This window comes from Drosophila persimilis, unplaced genomic scaffold, assembly GCF_003286085.1.
Source record: "Drosophila persimilis strain 14011-0111.01,24,50 unplaced genomic scaffold, DperRS2 tig00000233-arrow-arrow-pilon, whole genome shotgun sequence".
NCBI classification, from domain to species: domain Eukaryota; kingdom Metazoa; phylum Arthropoda; class Insecta; order Diptera; family Drosophilidae; genus Drosophila; species Drosophila persimilis.
The window spans coordinates 10,479-36,549 of record NW_020825308.1 but is presented as its reverse complement, the minus strand read 5'-3'; the positions used below and the strand labels follow the sequence as shown (position 1 = coordinate 36,549).

The 26,071-nt window shown below is 44.1% G+C and overlaps 1 protein-coding gene across 2 annotated transcripts; it reads left to right on the top strand.

Annotated features, from left to right (window-relative positions):
• Positions 1-1,803: 1,803 nt before the first annotated feature.
• Positions 1,804-25,468, top strand: LOC6600767 (tyrosine-protein phosphatase corkscrew). 2 transcript variants are annotated; one of them, XM_026989343.1, is made up of 11 exons: positions 1,804-1,870; positions 2,434-2,621; positions 2,681-2,807; positions 21,677-21,839; positions 22,677-22,856; positions 22,917-23,034; positions 23,101-24,020; positions 24,091-24,181; positions 24,252-24,441; positions 24,515-24,996; positions 25,080-25,468. In XM_026989343.1, the coding sequence occupies exons 1-11, from the start codon at positions 1,857-1,859 to the stop codon at positions 25,229-25,231; spliced, it is 2,625 nt and encodes an 874-aa protein (XP_026845144.1). In that variant the 5' UTR covers positions 1,804-1,856; the 3' UTR covers positions 25,232-25,468. The 2 variants fall into 2 exon arrangements, with proteins under 2 accessions (XP_026845144.1, XP_002025835.1); XM_002025799.2 differs by lacking the exons at positions 1,804-1,870; positions 2,434-2,621; positions 2,681-2,807 and adding an exon at positions 14,681-15,551.
• The last annotated feature ends 603 nt before the right edge of the window (positions 25,469-26,071 follow it).

The window sequence follows — 26,071 nt, the reverse complement described above, 5'->3', positions numbered from 1 at the left end:
TATATCATGTATTACATTTCACGAAGAGTAAAAAAAACCAAAGATAAAATAAAACGGTGACAGAATCCCCATTGGGGCTCGCCGGAGCTTGTCCACAGTCTTCGGTAGAGGACGCCAGTCGCTATTGAGCATCGTTCATTGTTCTCGGAGAGAGGAATAATTCAATACATCACATCTAATGCAAATCTTAGGTACCTTTGTTAGTAAACAATATGCATAAATGCCTATATATATAGATATATACAAAAATGACAAACACACAGAGAAACTACATAAATGTTTAAGATTCTATATAAACCTATGTATATGTGAACAATACATACGTACATATGTTGTCACGCTTTATAATAATAAAAGAAAAAACAAAAAGCAAACGAATGGATATTTACTAAATTGCACGTGGAATATGGCTCTTCTTCTTGGGTCGCCACTGTTGCTCCGCATGCGAAAATCAAAACGAGCAAACAAATTTCAAAAATTACTATTCTACCTGGTACTCAGTTCGGTAAGGTCTTAATATAACTTAATTTACTTTGATTTTAAGACCTATTAAAAGCATCAAACGTTATTTTTTCGGTCTTTCCCTTATGATTATCTTCTAAAAGAATGATGATTTATGATAAAAGTTCTTCCACAAAGACTCTTCCACCTTAAATTACTTAAAGAAATCATAGAAAAATGGCCCTGTCTCGTCTAACGGCTTAGTACTGTAAATATTGCCCCAATTTTCACTGAAATCGCCGTTACGCCACTTCTCGCCACTTCAGATCTTGAAAACGAAAAATTGGCAACATTAATCTTAGCACCAAGCAACAATTATGGGCCTTATTAGGAATTATATTTTCCATTTCCATCCATTGATAATACCATATATTTTGCTCGATGTTACACTGTTATGTGTTTTTATACAAATAAAATCAGTTAAAAATGGAAATTTTGAATGACAGTAAGCCGGAATGTACTATTTATGGGCGCTGTTGGAGTAGAAATGAAAACGTGTTTTTATCTAATTATTAAACAATCAAATGACTACCGAGTATAGAGTTAGTAAGTTTTAAAATCCATATAATCGACTTTCATTTGACTGAGTTAACGAGATTAAATTTGTCTTTTTGAATTTAGCCGGCTGGCACTTTCTCGCTAGTTTGTCTCCATTTTTTTTGTGCCTGCTTTTCTTTCTGTTGACGAAAGATAGAATATTTCTACATTCTGACCGTGCCCAGAATATACACTTTTTGCTTTTTCAGTATGTATCGTTGCCTTTCCAGTATTAATCGGCTATTTATTTGCTGATCGTAGTACTCGTCAGCAAAACGCCTGCTGCAAAGGTTTCCGTCGATTGAAATACAGGCATGCATTTTTATCGTTTACAAATGAATATCATCCCTGATTCGATGGTAAATTTGGCTGATCAGAGTACCATGCTTTGGCCCATGGTCAAAATAAAAATCCGTTTCTTAGAGCGCATCATTGTGCGATTCAATAGTAAATAGTTTCATAATGCGCTGTTACACGCATTGAGGGTAAATTTTTTTACTGTGCTGGTTAGTGCCTGTCGTTTTTAGTAACCTTCAACTCTGTACATTGCATTTTGTGCTGTTATTGGCGTTCCGAGTGCTGTTTGGCGCAAATGGTGTTAATGGCAAAAAATTTTGCGCTCTATGGCCGATAGCTATCGATAGGCAAGGCTGTCGATAGTTTCCATCACTACGACTAGCCTAGCCTATCCATAGTTTTTTTTTTGTATCCAAATCCAACCGTAAAATAAGTTTAAACAAATCATATAGACATAAGTTTCATTTTTTTTCCTTTGGTGTACCATTAATTTATTTTTTAAGTGCGCATTCAATAAGAAAATGTCATCGCGAAGGTAAATCCAATAAGAAATACGACCATGTACTTACACACACACCCGCACGCCCTCACGCATACACAGGCGAGTGTGCATGGCATATGTACACACGTTACACTCGCCGTCTCCACCGCCCAGGGCCCAACACATTCGTTCACACGCACACTGGAACGCACACACGGCACACGCTCCCAACTGGGCTATTTACATATGTATAAGTATATACAAAAGGCAAAAAGAAGCAGAAACAACATTTTTGAGATAAAAAGTGCAACAAAGTGCAAGAGAATTGCCTCCCGCCCCATCATCAGCAATGGGAAAGAAGCAGGGGCATCCCAATGAACTGTTACTCTTACAGCTGTTGCTGGGGCTGGCGTGGGTCCGACACGGTTTGGGGTACTGAATCGAATCAAATCGCCCATGTAGTGAGATTGGGGAAGGGAGTGAGAATGAGGTTTGATGGAATAGCATGTACATATGTATGTATGTAGATACAATATTATTCAGGATATGAACGATCAGCAGTAAATAAACAAACGACTGACTCTTTCACCATGCTGATCCTTTGTTTGCCCGCGCAGATGGTTCCACCCAACGATATCTGGCATCGAAGCTGAGAAATTGCTACAGGAAGAAGGTTTTGATGGCTCGTTTCTTGCACGTCTCTCCTCCTCGAATCCAGGCGCCTTCACGCTCTCCGTTCGCCGTGGCAATGAGGTTACACACATCAAAATCCAAAACAATGGCGACTTCTTTGATCTCTATGGCGGTAAGTGGTATCCTCCAAGTGCTATCAAAGGAATTTTCTAACCTTCCCCGACCTTGCAGGTGAAAAGTTTGCCACACTGCCGGAACTGGTACAATATTATATGGAGAATGGGGAGTTGAAGGAGAAGAATGGCCAGGCCATTGAGCTGAAGCAGCCGCTGATATGTGCAGAGCCCACCACGGAAAGGTGAGTCCCAGTTACATACGTTCTCTTACATGGTATGGTATGGGCTTTGGAACTACACCTGTGTGTTTTTGATCACCGAAGTAATGTGCAGATGTTGCCCCTGCACCCAATACAGTGCCTATGACAAAAATACTGTGAGTCCTGGGCGAACTCTAATGGTTCCTTAATGTGCGTCCGCGCAAGGCAGATGCTCAACAATTTATTCAAAATATTTAAATGCAAAATGATTTATGTACATATCTACATATACATATGTATATTCCGACTAACGCCTAAATGAAATATATATTCAAATGCAAATGGGAAAGCCTCTCCCCCAGCTTTTCATAATTGATATCGATGATTTGTGCAGGGCCGTGACCATCCATCCCTTTCAAGTGATTTGTTTTTGATTTGCTTACGCCTCTTTTTCTAGGGCCCGTCCTAATCTGACAGCGAACAGCTGTTCTGTGAGAAATTTCAATTATACTTTGATGCAATTGTGTCACGCGTCTTCGATCTGTGAAATCGGATACGATACTCGTACTCGTAGTCGTAGTCGTATTCCGGAGTAAATAAACACTTGACGAATTATTTACTATGTTGTTTATGAACGAAAAGACGCACACACACACACACATGTCCACACATGTATGGCAGACGACTCGCTTTCTGCTGATGCGCCCGCTGTTATGTGCACACACATACATAAGTGCGCATTGCACTTAACAGTTAATAACTGTTAATGCAATGCTGTCCATGGACTGTTGTTGATGCACGTTTGCTAATGGGTTTTCTGGCTGTTGCTCAGGAACTTGTCGAATTTATCGTAGGTGTGTGCGGCTTTCTGGATTCAATTTGAAATCAAATCATGATAGAGCTTTTTTTTTTTAATTGTATTTAATTGTATGTTTTAAGCTACTTTAATTACTCTGTGGAACGAAATCGAATCGAAACCATATATTTCTGATAGACTAGGGGCTCTAAAATTTATAGACTAGGAAGGTTTTTTTATGGATAGGGTTTGTTTGGTTAAATTTTTTTTTTACATACAACAAATTTTTGATGAACTTTGCAATTATGGTAAAGATAGTGAATGTTGTTATTAATCGGCCTATTAAACGTTGAAGCTTCAGCTTACCGTCTGGGAAATATTAAGCTTTCAAATGCAAATTTGATACTCTTTTAATAAATAAAGTCGAAGTTTCTATAAAACTTTACATTTGATACCTTAAGATTATCCAGATTGCATACTTTCGTTGGCTGTTCAGCTACAATGATCAGAAATCCCCTACAAGAGGCAAGCAAAAACCATTTTGCTCCTGCTGCAGATTTGAAACAAATTTGTAATTTGGAGACCAGGTTTTAAGACGTTCGAAGAATTAGAGAGATTATAATTAACTGGTTAAAAAACCAGGGATGTCCAGGGTTGGACTTTTCCAGGCAAAACTTAAATTGACTGGAGGAATATTTTGTTGTTAGACGAGTCCAAGACTTTTTTTTTTTTGGTCGTGGATGCCGTTAGTATGATAGATTACCGTGGTTATCTGAATTCTCTACAAAATATACTTTCAAAACTGTTAAACACGGCGGTTCTTCAAAAATTCGTGGGTCCGTTGTTCGATCATTCCAGCAAAAAAAAAAAAAAAAAAAAAAAATCACCCAATTTCACTACTATTATTTTTCCTATTATGTTCCACATTTAAATTTTTTCCTGCAAATTTTGCAAACACTTAAATAAAGAACAATATTTCAGAGACGAAATCAATGAGTACTCTTCTGATTTGTTCGGGATGCAAGTCAAGTTATTTATGTTAAGAGTAGAAAATGAACTACACTTAAAGTTAAAAGTAAGTAAATCTTCAACTGTAATCACAAACAAGTATCTCAAAACAAAAGAGACGAGAGATACTAAACAATAAACATTATAAAATTAGATGTAAACTATATAAGAGGAGAAGGTACAATGAATGCGTAAAATCGTTGATCTTTCGTTATTCTTTGGTTGACACAGAACTTTCATTGTAATTTATGCTTTATGTGCTGTAATGATTTTATGGGGGTTGTTTTAAGGAACGTCGCTTACCATTACTATTACTATTGCAAACAGAGCTCGCCATGTTTATAATTCCACGTAGGGGCAGACCCACTCTCGGGACGCTCATATACCAGGGGCTCACACCTCCGCCTAGGTGGTTTCCCGGAGGAGCCCTAGGGACCGAGAAAGGGCGGCAGCCAGCGTAGGATCCGCCTACTATCGACCGACTTAAAAAAACCAAGAGGCATGGAGTTAGAAAGATAAGATCACCACCTTAATCGAAAGCCTCTTCTTTAGCGCACCAAATGGCTGAAACGCTAAGCAGTCCAAAGTTCGAAGACCGTGCCGGACGCGGTCTCGAAGCTGTTCACTAGTCAGAGGCACATACGCCAGTGTACGAGAAACAGCTGATTTCAGATGGGCAGCCCGCAGAAGAGGGCAGCCGATCTCAGCAGCCAGGAGACCCGGCTATAGAGAGGCAGATACGCAGACTTCGCCGAAAGCTGCCGAAGATCGGTGAATGGAGACGCAAGACTGAGCAAAAGCAAGACAGCAAAGATGATCTGCTCTTGAGCCTCAGGAAAACACTAAACCAACGCGTAGGAGATGAAAACATTATTTTAGTTTGCGAACTTGACCATTAAACGTTATCTATCGATCAAAAGATATATTCAAAATGTTGTTATTCTAAAGCTTCTAGAAATTGTAGCGCCGTGTTCGTGAGCTGTCTAAAGTTTTCATGAAAATATCTGATTTCGTTTAGAAGTTATTTTTGGACCGAAGGCCCCACTGTGCGTCGCCAATATCAGGAGATTTCAGCGCCTGGGCTACGGAATGGATGTCCACCACAACGAATGCCAGGGGCCGTGTCCTGGTGGTTCATAAAATCGATGGTTCCAACCCTCGAGGGGGCACTACAAGGAAGCAACTCTGGACATACCCACGGCCATACCCGCCCATGATCAGCGGTGCAAAACTGGAGGAGATCGTCAGGCACCAAATCCCAGCGCAGGATACGTAGGTAGATAGGACCGCTGACACGGGGCACCGTGAAATACAATGCATGATGGAATCCTGCGCCTGGACTTCCAACAGGAGCCCAGATTGCCCAGGAGTCGCGGTCGCGGTCGTAAAAAAACCCTCGCAAAGACGGAGTGCACCATGAACGAGGCCATGAAAACCATAAGTGGTTGGCTAAGCCTGGTTGGGCTCGAACTTGCCGAACACGAAATTGAAGCGATAGCAGGAAACATGTGGAGACGGCGAGGATAACCGTAGGAGGAGTCTCCATTGTGTCAACACGAGCCATAACGTACATGGGAGTCATGCTTGACACCCGACTATTATTTAGAGAGCACCTGTAGGAGACACACGGCATCTTTATGACAGTGTCTCGAATGATGCTAAACCAAAGAGGCCCAAAGTCAACGAGCAGGACACTCCTTATCAACGTTGCAAAGTCTTCCATCCTCTACGCAGCGCCGATACTCAGGATGGGCTCAGGATACGATCGTCAAAGGTTACATCAAGGGAATGGAGTCAGACTTCAGACTTGAAGCCCTTCGGGTCAGTTGATCACCAGCCGCATACCCCCCGTCGAACTCGCAGCGATGGAAGTCAGTGAAAGCCACAAGGAGAGGAAAGTCGCCATCACACAGGCAGACGTTAGAACGGCTAGGGCCAGGGATAAATGTCTGAAGAACTCTCAGTAGAGATGGGGTAGTGTGGTATCTGGTCGTTGGACCCACCAACTATTCCCCAACATTGCAGCAAGGATAAACCGGCGGCATGGGAACTTACGTTCGGATTTACGCAGGTTCTTAGCGGACATGAGTGCTTCAAGGAGTAGCCACATCGCTTTGGCCACGAGGAGGACGCGCTATGCACCAACTGTGGAATAGCAGAGAACACCCTGACCACATGCGTCAGATTCGTAGAAGCCCGCGGACGAGCAGAAGGCATCCTAGGTGTGCCCTTCACAGTGGAAGGTCTGGTACTTGCAACGGATATCGCGACGAAATTGTGGTGGCAGGGACGCATTCTTAGCCAGCCTCCTGGAAAACGAATAGAACGTTAGGCTGTGGCCCCGTTTTTATCGGCTAAAATGATTTCTACTAGAAAATAATATTAAACATTTTGGAAATCACAAGAAAAGGAATTGGTTTTCTTCCAAATATGGGCCATTTGGATCACTGTGCATCGCATTGTTCATTTCCTTATTGCTGTTACCTGTCATTGCTATTGATATTTTTATATTGGATCTCTATTTACTGTACATATTTTTGCCTGTTGTCCAACTCAATCTCCAGCTCCTTCTCCTTCTAAGTCCATCCATATTTTATACGTGTCTCTTAGTCCCCTCCCTCTCTAAGTGGATATCTTATTTTGACTGTCATCGTTTGTCTCGTTTCGTTTCAAACCCTTTAATTTCATTCAATCTCATTCAATTCCGTTTTTTTCGTGAGCTGCATTTCAAGCATACTAACGGTCAGCCACCTCGTTTGCTGATGTCCACGCCCGTTCACTCTGTACATTGCACATACATATGTACATGCATATGTCTACGGACCGCCTCCTCGGGCAGTCTATATTTGGTCGGGTCTCCTCTCCACCGCCCTTCTCAGGCAGAGCTCGAATTGCCTTGATCAAACCCGGCTACCGGGGAGTACCCGCTCCAAGCTATATGCATACATTACTATGACCAATTCGTACATTTGCTAATGATTTAAAATCTGTGTGGCTGCCGTTGGAGGCTACCTTCCTTCTCATTCAGAGTTATGAAATGCAACATTTAGGAAACGGTAGCAAATGATTTCTTATAGGACCATGCTAAGTTCTGGAAAAGAACACGAAGTTTTCACAAGTTGAAAAGAATATATTCTCGATTTTATTGGCTATAATAAAAGTATACATACATACATATATCGACTATATTTCGACTCGCTTAAAACATTGCGTACAAATTCTAGAGCTTCAGTTGGATCTGGAAATTCTTTCGGAATCCCCGCAAGTTCGCAATATTATCATGCCAATTGTTTAGAATGAGATTCTCCATTTTGCATTGTTGGTTTTCTTTATACCCCATACTTAAAAAGAATAAAGGGGTATATTAGATTTGTGGTGAAAGTGGATGGGTGTAACACCCAAAAGGAAGCGTTTCCGACCTCATAAAGTATATATTTTCTAGATCAGCATCAATAGCCGAGTTGATATAGCCATGTCTGTCTATCCGTCCGTCGTGAACTCCTAGATCTCAGAGACGATAGAACCAAATTTTCTATCCATACTCCTATGATATCACACTATAATATCAAATGTTTCCACCCCCACAAAGAACGAAAGATACGGGAAAACTAACAACTCAGAATCATAGCGATTGACCATATCTAGCAGATTGGCGAATCTGAATCAGATCGGATTATTATAGCCCAAGGAACCGATGAAACTGCAGTGGCTACGCAATGCCATCAAAGCGCTTACTCATTTTCTGTCTCTCTCTCACACACTCTTTATCGTGCAGTGTGTGCCCTCTGGCGGAGGCATACTGAGGAGGAGGCTTAATACCACAGATAGGGACTTCAGGAAAGAATTTTTTAAAGATCTCCAGGATGAAACTTGGGATGCACCAAATAAAAACCTGTAAAGCTCTCAAACCACTTACTTTCCGCACAAAGTAAGTCAAGTCAATGAACGTGATAAATCTAGGTGTTTTTGAGGATACGACAAGTATAGATAAAACTGTACAAAAGTGATAATGAAGGAGTTTCGTATCATTTCATTCCTTGAATTTCATTCTGTGCCCTCCCAAATACAAGACCCACAAACAGGTACTCATTTTTGCTCCCCGTCATGTACTGTTCATGACGTTAACAGTTCCATCAGCCAGCGCCCCACAAGCCCCTTTGTGACGTTTTCTGGGTCGGCCCGTCTGGCTTGGTTATTTTTAAGGCGCTGCGACCTGAGCTCGTTTATTTATAGCTGCAGAGGGTTTTGTCCAGTAATACTTAAGTCCGGAAATATATAATTTTGATTTGCTCTCTTAAAACGTCGATTGACGTCAAGGGAGGGAGGGTATGGGATGACATCGAATGAAATTCGATTGGGCTGTTATTGCGAACATAATTGGTAGCCAACGTGGGTCGGAAGAACCACAACTAAAACTTGATAGTAAATTCTATAAATACATATGTGGACATATTTACGGGTAGCATTCTTTATAAGGTGTAAGCGGGATCGGTATTTTTTTCGCACGATTATGTTTGAAGATAATCAATACAATATAATAGCCTTTTGATAAATAAATCAGTTTTAACCATGCTGGACGAACAAAAAATTAGAATGGCTTGCCTTGGACCGTTCTGAATGAAAGTGGATCCCCGACGTGAGACACTTTCTCGATGTGCGACCTTCTCTCTTTCAATTTCGCTGGGGCAATCCACAATCCACAATCCAATCCAATCCCCATTCGCATTCATTCGCATTTAGGTGCCCCCAACAGGCATTGATCTTGACCTTTGGTCGAATTAGAATTCCGATTGGAAAGCGAATGGAAAATCATTCGATGAGATGCAGCTTCTAGCAGCTGCTGCTGCAGCTATTACAATTTCTGTTTATTTACTTGCTCATTTAATTGTGGCAATTAAAGATGATAATTGCTCGTTTGCTTTAGTTTCGCCGGCTTTCTTCGACTGCTTTGCCGACCCGAGCAGTTGCTCGGTCTGAGCTTCCTCGGAAAAACAAATCTGACGATCATCAATTATATTCTCAAGCTGTGTTCTGGCGTTTTGAATAGTGCCTCACCTACTCCATCACTGCAACCCACAGCCTCCATTACCGCATCGCACCGTACCGCACCGCATCGCAGTTCCCATCTATCTATCCGATTTTGAAGTGCCTGAAATGTTAAATGATTTCAATTTTCACCATTAAGACAAGCCTACAAATGGCCGACAAATTATGCCGTGCACGTTGAGCTGTGGCTCTTAGACGTGTATCTCGATCTCAGCTCAACTTCCCCCTCGTTTTTTTTTTGTATCTATGTATATTTATATCTAAGGCAGCAGCACGCCGAGAAGCAGCTACAGCTGAAATAAATACTCTATAGAAATATACGTAAATAAACTTTATTGTGAAAATATGTGTACATATATGTATACACTCCCACACACTGTCCGCTCTCGATTGGACAGACCCCTGAGGAATTCCATCAGCTACATACCTCCAACATAAGACGGAGAGGTCTCATCTCCACGACATATCCCCGTGAGCTATGATCCGTCCGATCAAGCTGTCACCCTACGACTAGACACTGATTATACAGACGCCACTTGGGTAATTACTCAACCCGACTCGACTTAATGAAAACTGTACTTCGCCGTGCTTCCCCCGTACCAGAATCCCACTCCCAATCAAACTGAAGTGTTTTCGAAACGAAACTAAACTAAAACTATACTTATAAAACATACAATTCGCTGAGTGTGGATCGTGACGGGTAGTTACGCTGCGAAAATACAACGGGTATATTTTGTTGTACAATTTTAGTCCCATTGATTCGTTGACTTTGAATGACTAAAGTTTTTTAATTGAACTACACTTAGAGAACAATTATTCCTGAAATGTTTAGTCTAATCCAACTGAAAACATACACAAAAGGTATACATACGTATATATCGTAGTCCCTTCCTATAAAAATAAACATTTAAAGGAATTTTTGCCATTTCGAAGAGAGTAAACCGAGTCTAGTGGATAAACTGAGCAGTCGAACACGAGTCTCTATTACATTAAAGGGATCGGGTGAACTGAAATCAGTGACACTTGAGTTGGGATTGGTATTTCGTAGTCTCGAATCGCTCACTGATCTTTGAGCTTTGGTGGGTCTAGTCTGACATTTCTCCAAATAGCTACAATCTTTCCTGAGGAATTTCTGCAGTTTTTATTCCTTCTTTTTTCGACTCGAACTGAACTTTGGACATACTGTATCTTCATAGTATGCACTCGTACGCATCCATAGGTCTGTACGTGTCATACGTATGTACATATGTATGCACATTCGTATGTACGTGGGTCTTAATGTTCAATCGTTATATTTAGTATCCTTAACTGCCCAGAGCATGACAATTTAAAGCTCGCATCACGAACGTCTGCGACTGGGCGGCAACCGCAAATGCGACTTTCAGGCAATTATTTATTCAGGTAAATCCCTCGCTTAAATAACCGTCAAAGAATAAGAAGCACAAAAAAGCCCCAAATGAGGGATCAGAGAAATGAAATACGGAATAACACAGGAAAGGCCGACAGTATTTTGCTGGGCAATAGCGAAATATAGAAATATTTTGGGAAGACTAGAAAATATGCAATAATAAACATTGAATTTTCTCCAGCAAGTATGGAATTATCCAATATATGCGGCTCTTTCTCGGTTCATCGTCCTCCTCCAGGGTCACACAATCCCACAGTAAATACATTTCCCTCTTACTTTCATAAATAGTTGGAATTTGTAACAGATCTAATTTGACTACAGATCTGATCTACTTGGCTTAAGGCTAAAATAATAAAAATAGCCGTGAATCCCCGGCCGATTTATGGGCTGATCTGGTTTGGAAAGTGCTACGTGCAAGACACACGTATGCCCCAACGAATCACTGAGTATATGTGTATTTAAATACATATGTTACAGTTATCGTAAATCCCGAGGGATATGTGGTTAAACAGAATGTGAACAATTCGCGATGATGAATGGGCGTGTGGAACTGTATCGTAAATTTCGGAGTGCAAATATCGATAAAGTATCTAAATACCTGTTAAAGGTCGCCCCAGTTCATACTCTGACGAATATATGTACAACTCGGTGCCACGAGAGAGCGATCGCGAACGCTATTCATGTTCTAATGATAATTCCTGCACTCCGATCGCTCCCCATTCCACCCAATCACCAATATTCTAGCTATTTCCGTCCGTTGAATATCTTTCTCTCTCCCTATCATGTATATTCTGAGTCGGAAACCCTTCTACCCTCTACACGAATTCGATTTACCCCTATTCTCTTCGAGTATCGGGTACGAGGTATGGTGTTAGGTACTCAAAATGATATTTTTCTAGATAGGTATGCCAGATAAATTTGATATTTTCATATCGGAAAACGATAACAAAAATGTGTTTATGAAATGTGTGATGATGAAGATGATCTTTGCTAGTTTGAAATAGGATGATGATGAACGTCGGAATATGACGATGAGCGAACGAGACTCTCTCGTCAGAAGAAAAACCCCCCGGAAGGGATCAATTAACGAATATGCGAGTGGCATAGTCAGAGCAAAGCAAAAAATGGTTAAGAGCTACGTTAACTGCTTTACGCTAGATAAGAAATCAGTTCTAGTCAATGCTTAGAAGATAATTTACGGGGGCGCGGCCGCTTTGTTGACTGCATGAAAAATAGGGTGCAATAAAGCATAGATAAATATATAGGCATAGACATGTAGACATAGTATAAGTGGAATCCATCAGGAGGACACAGTGCAATGCATGGTTTTTTCATAGGGACTTGACACAACTTGAGGTGTAGTGCAATGCGAGCTGTTTTTCACTTAAATTTTAATTTCGTGCTAAGAAGGAAAGGAATGATTAAACACGTTTAAATCAACTATTTCCAATCAGATAATAAACAAGTATAAATGGAAAGTAGAGGTAACTGTGTGAATGTATAATAACCGTATTCTTTAGCCAAAAGTAGTGTCGTTTCAGGGATTAAAAGTGGCCGGATTCTCGCGTATTAATGTAGCTAGTAGCGCAGTTTCGTCTTTTAAGACCCTACTTACCTTTTGGGCCATTCCTGCCCCTTTTCTAAAAATTATTGATCAATCAAAATGTATAAGTATGTATAGATCTTGCGAAAACATATCTTTTCTTTAAAAGCCCACAGCTGGTCCAATATCGATAAAAGATTAAAAAAAAGTGTCGATAGTCCGGATATTTTATTGGTACTTAATGGAATCCATCATTTCGATGATCGAGTCCTTCTCTCATCGCGAGTAGTGCGAAGAGAGGGGGCAGCTGAGGAGCACGTGCTCGGCGTCTTTAAATTACCTCAGGTCTACCTTAAATTCTCCAGGTTTCATAATTTTCGTGTGTATTTCTGTTTCTGTTTCACTTCCAGCGAAAAACCGATGACGAAACGATGCAAAATGGTAAACAAAAAAATAGTTAAACTTCGTCATAAAAGCTCATTCCACCCGCAGGTAGATTGTGGGCAGGGGGGGTGAGACGTGTGGAGGTGTATCTAAGATCGCACTTCGGATCGATGGGGCAGTCGCACGTCGTCCAATTTTGATGGTGAAAAAAATGCGTGGCACGTCCGCTCCTCTGACGTCTGTGCTGTAAGAGAGCTAGGCCAGCACTAGTGCCATCTCTTTCGCTCGCCACCTCAGCCCCTCCCCTGCTCCTTTCTTGCCTAAATGGCCGTCAGAATTGTGTTGTTCGGTTTCAATTTCATTTCCGCTGGCAGGCAATGTACTGTGCTTAAAGCTTCGTCTTACAAGCCAACACACATCAAGAAATTACCATTTTTAGATTCGAATTAATTCTCTGCTTGCCTTTCGAAGCATATACAGATACATACATACATATGTATGTATGTACATATATTCAGAATCTGATTCGGATTCTGATTGCGGGGAGGGTGATTCATCGGGAGTGTGTAACAAGACAGTTACAGTCATCACTCATAAGCATCAAGCACAAGGTGGCTGGACAGTTAAAGTGCAGGCCGTGCACTCACACTTTCTAGACAACTTTCCACAAGCAAGCAGTTTAGTTAGCCTTTCAAATAGCCTGACAACTGCTGCAGTGCACGCAAGCAGTGCGATAAGCAGGAACAAGCAGGTCTCCACACCCACACCCGCACTCACACCCACACCACAGCCAAACACTTTGACTTTTGGAACGTATTTTGTTTTGCACATTGAAAAAAAAAAACCCAATAAACAACAACCCCTAACAACGACAGGGCAACGATCAGCGGCATGGGGCGGAGGAGCTGTGGATGAGGAAGGGTTAGCCCGCGCTGCGGTGATTTAAAACAAAAGCGCTGGACACAGCCAGGGAAGATTCATTCATACCCAAGCCCGAGTGCGAGTGCGAGTGCGAGCGGTTAGAACACTCACCAACTCAATTCAAGCGATCTCCAACAGCAAAGTGTGCGAGGAGAGACGAGAGCAGATACAAAGAGCGACGCAGCGACGGAGAGCGAGGTGTCAGAGCAACGCAGCAGAGACAACGTCAAGAACGAGGCAAAAAGCTTTAGACCCAGCAGCTGGAGCTTCATTCTCGAGTTGCGGTTCAACGGTTTAGCACACGCACAACAAGCAAGAAGCCGACAGCATCGGCAGCAAGCGTAAAGTACTGTAAAAATCGTGTTCGTTGTGTAAAGATCGGTCAAGCAGTCCAAGCAGTTTAGTGGAGCGGCTAAATTTTGCAATCCCAGTAAAGTGAATTTCCTGCCGCGAATTATGCCTTCGGCCACATTTGTCCTCGAACATTTGATGGCGGCACAAACTCGTCTGGACGAGGCCCACAGAGCAACACCAGCGGCTCCCACATCCGCATCCACCTCCACAGCCCTGGCCACTCAAGCAACGAGCAAAGTCGATTCGTATCAGAAGAAATTGTTATTGGCTTTGAAGAAAATTGTGCAATAAACAAAAGCAAACTCTATTCGAAAATACATGCATTTTTCCCCTTTATCAAACTGACTAATATAAATAGTAAAAAAGCTAAACAAACCGAAAACAAATAAAAAACAAACATGAACAAGAACAAGAATTCTAGTTTTACATCGGTGTGCAACTAGTTACATAAAAAAAAGAAATAAAAATAGTCATTTAAAAAACCCCCAACAACAGCAGAAACAACAACAGTCGACGCGTTATTCCACAGTGGAAATTTTCAGTGCCTGTTCGAATATTACAATATCGTTTTTTTCCTGTGTACATTTTTTTAGTTTGTGTAGGGAAAGTGCTCAGGCGCCAAAGACACGGCAAGATGCTGTTCAACAAATGCCTGGAAAAGCTGTCCAGCTCACTGGGAAATGTTGTCAACCAAAAATTACAAGAGAAACAAGTCTACAGCCATAATAATAATAATAATAATAGTTTTAATAATAACTTTATTAATAACAAAAACAACAACGTATACAATAAAAAACGAAACTTTGAGTACGAGCGGGCCATTCAGGCGCATTACGGAAGTGCCGGAGGATGCGGAGACGGAGATAGGCACAGGGAGAGGGTCAGAGACAGACCCAAGTCCAAATCGGGCAAATGCCGAATGTCTAAGGCAACCACACCACCTGCATCTGCACCTGCAACAGCAACAGCAACAGCCACAGCACCAGCCACAACAGCAACAACCACAGCAAGCACTACAATGGGGAGTCGCGAGTGCATGAGCCACGATGAGCTGGCTCTGATCATCAGGGGCAATACCAACAACCACCACCAGCTAAACAGACGGCGTCCGGTCTCGGCCCAGGCGTCATCGGCGCCCTCCGCTTCCACATCCACCGAATCCCTGCACCGACTGACCCCACCAAATTTGGTGGCCTCCTATCCCGCCACACCCACCTCCTGGTCGAGCGCACCTCCCCAGTTTCCAGCGGGCCTCGGCAGCGGCACCTGCTCCACCAGCACCTTAGTGCTGCTGGCCCACATGCGCGTCCAGCTTTATGGATACACGTAAGTGCGGAGAAATGGCCTGTGAAACGCGATTAACTTATTTGAGGCGCGTGCGAAAGTGAATTTTAATGATTCCCAAAGTGGGGGTGGGACGGAGCTGGGTGATACGAATTTTCAGATACCACTTACCACTTATGTGCTGATTTGGGGGAGTTTTGATATTAAGAGACGCTCTTTGTCTATTCAAAGCAGTTCAAGCAGGTTCAAGGAATGAATGAGTGTAAGCCTAAGCAGTTTGCTGAGGTTCGAAATGTGTAAAAGCAATCGCAATCGTAATTGAGTTCAAGTAAACGAGCAAATCAGATAAAGGATACTAGGCGTTTAGGTCATTTACTGATAGAATCGAATGAAATGGAATTGTAGTAAAAGAGAGGTATAGCAGCTCATGAGAGAGTTGGGATAGAACCAGAGACGGCCGTCAAGTTAATTTACACGAATAAGGCAAAAGAATGAATGAGTATGGCAGGCAAAGTTGGAGTATATTTAACTAAAGCATTAACGATCAAGAAAACAGAAACAGAAAAGCAAACGCGACATTCCCCCATCCCAATCATCTGTGGATGTGTGAGCGGAGTACCAAACGAGTCGAGACTCTTTGGGCAACCTCCCCTCATTAGCATTAGCCCTAATAAGGTGGCCTATCACATACAGTTGAAGCCACGCCAAAAAAACAAAAAACAACAACAAAAACCACATAAACATCACAACGCAAATTGTCATGTGCTGTGCTCAAAATTGCCACGCAAATTGAGTAAATATTTACGCACAGAATTCAACAACAAAAACAACATGGATCGTGGAGAGGAAAAAAGTCGTCAATTTGCAATTTAATAATTATGAACGAGTGCTCCCCGTGGAGAGAGAGGGGAATAAGTGACAGAGTCAGAGATAGAGACAGAGCCATGTCTCTTCTTGCATATATTGAATGTGACCACTTTTTGTGCTATCTGGACTCCCGCACTCACGTATTAAATTCCAAGTTATTTTATTTAGAGTTTCGCATTGGATTGTTTGGATAAATCGAGTCCAAAATGGAACCAGAGAGATTAGGGCTAATAGTATGGGGTACTGCCCTATTTCAGAGCGATCGAGGGAGCTCTGTTGGAGAGATTCTTCTCTTATCTGCAGCCGTCCAAATGTTTGGCCTGTGTCAGTCATCCGTCCCAGATTCCATTCCGCTTCTTAACTTTACTTTAGTCCCGGGCTCTGTCTCGGCCTCTGTTTTTGTGCGGGTTATCTAAGATTGGTAAAATCGCAAATTTCCCGGGAATTTACCCATATATGTCTGTGCAAATTTATATATACATATACACCTTGTGTACCCGTAAATTCTCCTATTTTTCGGAGCTGAGTTTGAATTTCGGTTTGGTTTATGTACAAATGAATTCAACTTTCTATATTGGCATACGGTATTGATTGGGTTCTTAACTTGTTTTGTTTTTCCGGGGTTCTCTGGCAAAAGATAATTATGTACAGTGTACCTTATTCCGAACTCCTTTCCCATCTCATCAAACTCTATCGTTACCCAGTTTCTATCCTATTATTCTATCTTGGCTTATATTGCTGTATTCGTCTGCCATCCATCATTTAATCGATAGCTATTCTTGATCCTCGTTCCGATAGTCGTATTTAATTTCATTCCCTTCGTATCACATCTCCAACTCTCCATCATCCCATTCTCATCCTAACTCTTTCCGACTACGTATCGACTGGTTTGCTTTTGTCCTTTGTTTTCACGTTATTTCTTGAGTTTTCGAGCTGCTTTGCCTTCGAGATGATTTGTGAGGCATCTTGCCTTTTTCCATTGCACAATATATGCAGTTTAATTGTGCAAATTAATTCGAAGAGCTCGGTCAAAGAGCTTGGCTGACCTGGAAATGGCCTGTGGGAAGAGGGTTTACCGAGGTAAAAGCCCCAACTTCTCCGAGAAGCAGCTAAGCGAGAACAAGAAGTTCGCTGACAACAACAGCAGCTATGTACAGCTATGTTTCCACTCCATGAACTGCTTGCGAGTTAGCGGTTGGGTTGGCTAGAGTGCAGGGGTAGTCATTGGCAAACATGGGCTAACTTCCAGTCTAAAGGCGCGCGCACACTAGTACGCTCGGAGCATTTAGAACAGTTTTCTATGCAGTGTGCGCGCGCCCCTTTGAGTCAGTGTCACAGTCAGAGCTGATTAAATGAAGGCGAGCCGGCTTCGGCTCGACTTCACTCTTTTGTTCCCCTCCCAGCAACCCGTTTCTCTGACGCCTTTCGAGGTGCGTTGGCACACAAAAAAGAAACAAACCTGTGACAAAAGTCATGAAATTATATAATAAGCACAATATTCATACTAAGATTCACAATGTATGCATACATATGTTTTGCATATGTATTTATTTATTTATATGTATATATATAAATACATGAAATCTGTTTGTTGACCTTAGGCGGCGCTTTCATGAATGGGCCGCAGCTTCCTTCGTTTGTAAATATTGCGGTCGTTACTTCTGTCACTGTAAGTGTAACTGTAAGTGAACCAAAAAGTTGTGAAATTCACTGACGTACTTGAAGATGCTCGTATATGCACATCATATGCATCTGGTTATTTTTGTCGGCTGTCATTTACTCACTCGCCAGTCAGTCGGTCCGATTTAAATCGAGTTGAGGGCCGTAAATATTTTTTGTGTGTGTTATCGTCACAATGCTAAAAGTAAAGATCTACAGAAATATGGGCGCATCGGATCAGATCAAATAAGAGCCCGCCGGGCCATTGATCGGAGGCGAGTCCTTTTCGAAAAGCTCCGACAAAAAACAAACACACGTCACGGGTGATAGCTTTGCCGAGAACTCTGAAAGCTTTTTGTTGTCAGCAGAAATTCTATGGCGGAAAACGATTTGCAAAGTCATAAAAGAAAACTCTGCATCATTTCCTTGCGACAGCTTTTAAGCTCAGAGAAGAGACGGACATGGAGCTAACAGATCATCTCTCAACTCAGCTGGCAGTGTGCGCGCCCAGCCCAAAAAGCTCAGATCGAAAAATGAAAGCTTCCCTAGCTCAAGCGCGCTTTCGGCCCAAGAAATGTGCTAATCTAGAAGAATGCGCAGTTCATAAACAATCGCGATATTCGTTTGGCAAGAACGAAAATTTAGATACATTACCTTTGGCCCCATGGATGCCGTCCAATGAAGTACTTTATAATCTTGAAGCAGGACATCATCTTGACCATTGACCAAGCAGACTGTCTTCTCTGATAGAAGCTTTCATAGGTAGTATTACCAAACAGCACTCGGTCGGATCAGTAGCGGTCCATGTTTCGACCATGCCAGAGTCGATTTTGCAAGCAGTGCATGGAAACTTCCGTTTTGCTAAAAATAAACGACTTTTCATTTGTATCATTCAAACTCGGCTCTCAAGATCCGACCGGATCGGAGCGGACCAGACCGGGCGTGTGTTTGCTGTTGGAGGCCACCTTGAATCTGTAACAGGCTGACAATACAGGGCGAGATGGGGAGGCGAGACAGAAAAGCAGCATTGAAATGCACGGCAGTGTATGATACGCTCTAATGTAATGTTAATTGTTTCTACATGAATTTCTATTAATAGTACAGAGAACAACACACACACTCACAGACACAAACTAACACTCACAGACACACACGGAAGATGAATTGATTTAGCAAGCAAAAGCATTTAATACAACTAGTGGGCTGGGGGAGGTACATATGTATGTATGTACATACGGATCGGCATATGTATATCGGCAAAGCTGAGCCGAGCACTTCTATGCTGCCGCATACATAATACATGAGCAGTTGTCTCCCTTGCTCACTCGATGACATATTTTATTGTATCTCTGACCCCGAATCGGAACCGGCTTAAGGACAGTCGATGGATGTCTGTACATCCGTTAATATCTGTAGCTATCCGCCTCCCCCTCTGGTTGTTTGTTTGTTTTTTTGCACGACTGTGGCTTAGAGGCGACGAACTCGAGAGCCCAGCTAAGACAGCTAAGAGCGTAAGCATAGCACATGGTCGATTATGAAATTCAAAGCAAGTTTTTTGAGCCAGTGCTATTTATGTAAAGTGCTAAAAGGCAAAGCCAAAACAAAACCGCAACAATCAACTGGAGCAGCGGTGGGCACGTCCTTGCTGCCATCGCTCCTATTGCTCGGAGATTTATTCTTCGAAAACGCACAATGTAGTGATGCCCGAATGCATACAGCGAGCGGGAACGTTTGTGACCCGCGGCAAGGGCCGCAGCTCTACTTTTATACACGGTACTCGTCAGTATATATGTATGTAACTTATACAGTAAGCTCCAGAATTGCTGTCGGAGCCGCATACTCTCTCTCTCTCTCTCTCTCTCTGTCTTTTGATATCGCTGCTGATATGAGACGAATTGAGTTATTCGTTAAGGCTGATCTCATCGCACTTGTCATGAGAGATGGGAAAAACATAGAGGGAAGCATGTAAAGAATTCCCTGAAAAAATATCCGAAATTAACGGGAAATCAATGCAACAAACCATGCTACATCCCTGTTTCATTCATTATCCTATAAATGTAATATTCCAATCTTCCCTCAAGCTTAGCCTCCCAATAGGTGTGCTTGGTACCATTATCTCCAATAAACTGCGTCCACTGCTTGAACATGTAAAGCAGTTCAACGAACAGTTCTTTAGGCCCTCGACTTACACTGGGCAAAACAATAATTTTGAAACATAAAAACCTTTAATAACTTTTGTTGCATTCTAATACCAATACATTATTAAGGCTATCGATAATTTTTCAAAAATATTTGTTCCGTTCTCCGTCAGCTGTGAGCTTTTAAAGGTAACATATGCTTTCGTATCGTATTTGTTGTAGTGAAATATCGGGGTGTAATCTTGTCATCGTAAGTAACTCAGTCAAGCAACTCCTGTTAGACTTTCGTGGACTGTAACTTTTGGAATTTACCTGGAGTCAATTCAAATTAAAAAATATATCTTTAGTACTTTAGACGTTATGGCTTTAATTCCGCTAGATTGGCTGTTTTGCTCAGTGGCAACTGTGGCATCATTCAGCTTTTGTTTTCTGTGTTACGTTCACAGCGAGAGCTCAATCACAAATTCACCCCATGCCATCGGACCCCCTCTGTCCATACCCATGTGGCTTTCTACGTCCATGTCTGTCTATAAGCACAAGCCAGACCAGGCCAGAGCGGGTCGACTTATATGTAAGTCCAAGACCCAACTAGAAACGATTCAACTTGCACTTTTCCAAATAGTGTATCCGTGTTACTGCCACTTTTAATGTGGTTATAATACCCTTGCAAAGGGTAGAATGTTTCTTTCTGCACGGATGCGTTCACCTCAAAGATGGAACCAAATGCCAAGAAAAACATACCCATTCTTGAGCAGCGCAAAAATTCGAATCAATTTGCTTTAAAAATCGACTTATCGGCCTGAAACCTTGGTCAGAACTGCAGACATTAGGTGTGTGGAACCGCAAAGATGGGACCGCCATCGGTTGCATGGAAGCGATCGATTGCTAAGAATAGCCATAGGATTGTTCGATTTGGAAGGGTATCCACCACATCAGTGCCCGAAGATTTCCTTTCTGGTATTGCCGCCTTGCATTTGACTGTTTTCTTCGGGCTGCTGCTGGCTTGTGCCAGTCGGTTTCGGTCAGTGTATGTTTGTGTCGGCATACGAGTAGACGTACCAATGTATCTATGTACATATAGGTATTGTATGTATTTGCTTATATTCGATTTGTATTTGCGCTGCCTGGTTCCTACTACGTACATAGCAATAGTTTCTGCTGTTATTGGAGGTGCTAGTATTTTCCGCTTTTGCACGCTTCTTATAAAGGCGAGAGTGTATAGTTTGTAAGTGCTATTCGAGCGCGCACGTAGTCGCTCGTCAGGCACTCAGGCACTCAGTCACGCAGTCACGCAGTCAAGCAGTCAAACAGTCAGTCGCTCAGTCGTTTAGTCGCTCAGTCAGTTAGTGGTTCAATCGAGTCGGTGCAGCGGCGGATACGACATTACTAGGTAGAGCACGCGCATCTAACCCTGCAGCTCCTGTTCCACAAATGATACTGATTCTGATACTGATACCGATACCGATTATAATCCTTGAATTTGTTGCTTGTTTGTCGTTTCAGATGGTTTCATGGCAATCTTTCTGGCAAGGAAGCGGAAAAATTGATATTGGAGCGGGGCAAGAATGGTTCTTTTCTTGTCCGTGAATCTCAAAGCAAACCTGGTGATTTCGTTCTCTCCGTTCGAACGGACGACAAAGTAACGCATGTCATGATTCGATGGCAGGTATGTACATACTATACATTTGTACATACATACATACATATGTGTATTAAATATATTTCATATATCCTCAAGAAGAGCCCCACAATGTCGAATGCAAATCGATGGAATCACAAAACAAGCCAGAACGAGAGGTCATAAAGTTCCCCAACGACCTTGCGATTTGCATACGGCTGCATGTGGCCGTATGCACGAGGCTTATGACGTCATACACGAAAACACATTCCGCATCTCCAGATATACGGAGAGCGCTCTTTGCTGTTCTAGTTTCTAGCTGTCCATGGCTATGTTCTATGTCCATCGAGGGGCTGTCCGCCCAGAGATATTCCACTGTATACGTATGTGTGTCTGTCGGTGGGTTTCGCTCTGAGTATCGGCTGGTGTCAACCGATATCTATGGCCAAACATCGGTGTGTCATTTGTGGCCACCACAAAAGCTCTCAGCTTGTTCTACGCTACAGCTTTTCTCGAACTTTTCAATGCTCGGGATTGCGGTTTGTGCGGTATATGCGGTATATGCGTGACCTGTCACCCAGTGCTGCAGAACTAAAGCCGAGGAAGCCGCAGTGGCTCCAACAGCACCTCGTGGCCGTGCGCAAGCAGTTCAAGCTGCCGTGTAAATCACCTACACCCCAATTGCGGCTATTGTCTCGGTCTCTGTTTCGGTCTCTGTCTCTGTTGCAATTATGCCATTTACATGACAAACTGGCCGTTTCATATGTTCAGCTGTTTTTGCCATTCCTTCTATTCGACATTGCAGTCACGTTTGGGTTCATATTAGTTGTTAGTTAATAGTGTCATGACATTCCACTACATTCGCTGCTTCATACCCTTTTCCAGGACAAGAAGTACGACGTGGGCGGAGGGGAATCTTTTGCCACACTCTCGGAACTGATCGATCACTACAAGCGTAATCCAATGGTGGAGACGTGCGGAACAGTGGTGCACCTGCGGCAGCCCTTTAACGCCACCCGCATCACGGCAGCCGGGATCAATGCCCGCGTGGAGCAGCTGGTCAAGGTGAGTCCTGGTTTGCAGCTGAGGATAAGAGATGAAATATAAATGTATCTCCACACACAGGGCGGCTTCTGGGAGGAGTTTGAGTCGCTGCAGCAGGACAGTCGGGACACTTTCTCCCGGAACGAGGGCTACAAAACGGAGAACCGTCTGAAGAACCGCTACCGCAACATATTGCCATGTAAGTGGAGCATGCCCAAAGCCCCTCTGGGGAGTAGTTTAAAGCCCCTTTCTGCCCATCCCACAGATGATCACACGCGGGTGAAGCTACTGGACGTCGAGCACAGCGTGGCTGGGGCGGAGTACATCAATGCCAACTACATCCGACTACCCACTGACGGCGACCTGTACAACATGAGCAGCTCGTCGGAGAGCCTCAACAGCTCGGTCCCTTCGTGCCCGGCCTGCACTGCGGCGCAGACGCAGCGCAGCTGCCCCAACTGCCAGCTGCTGAACAAGACCTGCGTCCAGTGCGCGGTCAAGTCCGCCACGCTGCCCTACAGCAATTGCGCCACCTGCACCCGCAAGTCGGACTCCCTCAGCAAGCACAAGCGCAACGAGTCCTCGCCCCTCTCCGCCAACGGAATCGGGGGGAGCTGCGGCATGAACGGCAGTCCGGTTCCGGGGACCCCCACCAGCGTGACTGGTGCCAATGCCGGGTGCCTGGTTGGGTTGCTGAAACAGAAGCACGTCGGGGATACGACCTACGGGTCCATGACGATCGCGGAGCGGGAAAGGGAGAGGGAGCGCGAGCGGGAGATGTTCAAGACGTACATCGCCACACAGGGGTGCCTGCTGACGCAGCAGGTGAACACGGTGACGGACTTCTGGAACATGGTGTGGCAGGAGAACACGCGCGTCATTGTAATGACCACCAAGGAGTACGAGCGCGGCAAGGAAAAGTGCGCCCGCTATTGGCCGGACGAGGGGAAGTGCGAGCAGTTCGGGTCGGCGCGCATTCAGTGCGTCTCGGAGAACTCCACCAGCGACTACACGCTGCGCGAGTTCCTCGTCTCCTGGCGGGAGCAGCCACAGCGGCGCATCTACCACTACCACTTCCAGGTCTGGCCCGACCACGGTGTGCCCGCGGATCCCGGCTGTGTTCTCAACTTCCTGCAGGACGTCAATACGAAGCAGAGCAATCTGGCTCAGGCCGGAGAAAAGCCGGTAAGTCTAAGCTACAACTATCTGGGAAGAGTCACTACCATATCTCTCTCTCTCTCTCTCTCTTCGGCAGGGTCCCATCTGTGTACACTGCTCGGCGGGCATCGGACGCACGGGCACCTTCATCGTGATCGACATGATTCTGGACCAGATCGTGCGTAATGGTGAGCCATAGACATAGACTCCACTTCAGCCGGCGTATAACTAATTCCGTTCCCATCCGTCTATGCACAGGACTGGACACAGAAATAGACATCCAGCGCACCATTCAAATGGTGCGGTCGCAGCGTTCGGGCCTGGTCCAGACGGAGGCCCAGTACAAGTTCGTCTACTACGCGGTCCAGCACTACATCCAGACGCTGATCGCACGCAAGCGGGCCGAGGAGCAGAGCCTGCAGGTCGGCCGAGAGTACACCAACATCAAGTGAGTGTCCATTGAAGGAGCCCAGGAGTCCAGGGACATTTACTAAAGCGAATCTTGCGCCTCGTTTATCCAGGTACACGGGCGAGATTGGCAACGATTCACAAAGATCTCCATTACCACCAGCAATTTCTACAATAAGCTTAGTGCCAAGCAAAGCACCAACGACGCCTGGAGTTGGAGGAGGAGCTGTTTTGATGGCGACAGGGGAGCCACTGGGCATGGCGATGGGGATGGGCGCGGCAATGGCCGGGAACAAACATGGCTCCAAGCAGCAGCCCCCGCTGCCGGGATCGGTCACCCACCACAACAACAACAACAACGGCAGCAGTGGCAGTGGCAGTGGCAGTGGCAGCGGCAGCAGTGGGAGCAGTGGGAACAGCAGCATCTGCAGCAGCGGCAACAGCAGCAATGGCAACTTGAACGGGCTGCTAAGTGGCATCGGCATGGGCCTGGGACTGGGGCACGGCAACATGCGTAAGTCGCACTTTTACAGCGACTCGCTGAAGCAGCAGCAACACCAGCGCGACGAGCAATCGGTGGCTCCAGCGGGATCAGGTAAGCAGTCGCAGCCGGTCCGACCCCGGCCCCGGCCCCGCCCCGGTATACTCAAGTTGCTCACCAGTCCCATCATCTTTCAGCAAAATACAAAAACATTCCCAAAGACATGATCGGCCTACGCCAGCCGAGCCATGCGTCATCCTATACCGCTGCGTCTCAGTCTCATTCAGCGCCTGCGTCCGCGTCGCTGACCGGGCCGGCGCCACCGACGCCCCCGCCGCGAAAAACATGACAAATGAATTTCTGAATCCTCGTTCCCGGGACATCGTTAATTCTATCGCAATAGACAGCCGAGAACGTCGCCAATCGAAGACCCCTGATCGCGTCCGCGTCCGCGCTCCTCCCCCCGCACCAGTCCCCCAAGATGCGCACAGAAAGTCGCCCTGCCACCCCTGCCCCCGCCCCCTTCCCTTTTAATCGTGTTACTATTGTATGTGTGTGTGTGTGTTGATTTTTTTTTGTAATAGTTGTAGCTTTATAAATATATTTTTTAATTTGTGTGTAATTCTTAGTTGTATATGTATGTATCTACTTTTATTTAATTGTCTCGCTTTACGTTTAAAATGGACCCCCCTCCCCCCACTCTAATTCAAAAGATTCCTTTCCTGCACACAACTGCAAAAAACTCCCCGCCCTGCGCAGGCATATTTATGTACATATATGTAGTAGCTGCTTAAGAGGAGCAAGAAGAGAAGTAACATGAGCGTAGCTGCAGCAGTTCCGATGTGCGAAGAGAGAATCGCGAAGTATACCAACAAAGGAGAAGAGTAAGCAGACAGGGAATCAAGTTTTGGACTTGCAAGTTAATCAAAAGGAAACGAAAGAGATTAAGGATAATTATATAGGAAAGCAGGAGAAACGAAAAGAAAACCGTTGATTGGGACTTCAGTAATGGCGAGGACAGACATCAACAGATGACTACAAATAAGAGAGCATGTTCGTCCCTACGTTTACTTTGCATAGCCTTTGCACAGCTTGATATCTCGATGTGCATATGTATGTACTTTATCCGCCCTATAATCGCCTTACAACCACATCTGTGCACCCACCAGCTGCTGTCCTCCTGGCATAT

Bases quoted from the DNA above. Each gene is read 5' to 3' on its own strand.
- LOC6600767 (XM_002025799.2), top strand. From the start codon at position 14,860: ATGCTGTTCAACAAATGCCTGGAAAAGCTGTCCAGCTCACTGGGAAAT. The intron at 15,552-21,676 runs GTAAGTGCGGAG...TTGTCGTTTCAG, and splicing joins GTCCAGCTTTATGGATACAC to ATGGTTTCATGGCAATCTTT. The intron at 22,857-22,916 runs GTGAGTCCTGGT...CTCCACACACAG, and splicing joins GCGTGGAGCAGCTGGTCAAG to GGCGGCTTCTGGGAGGAGTT.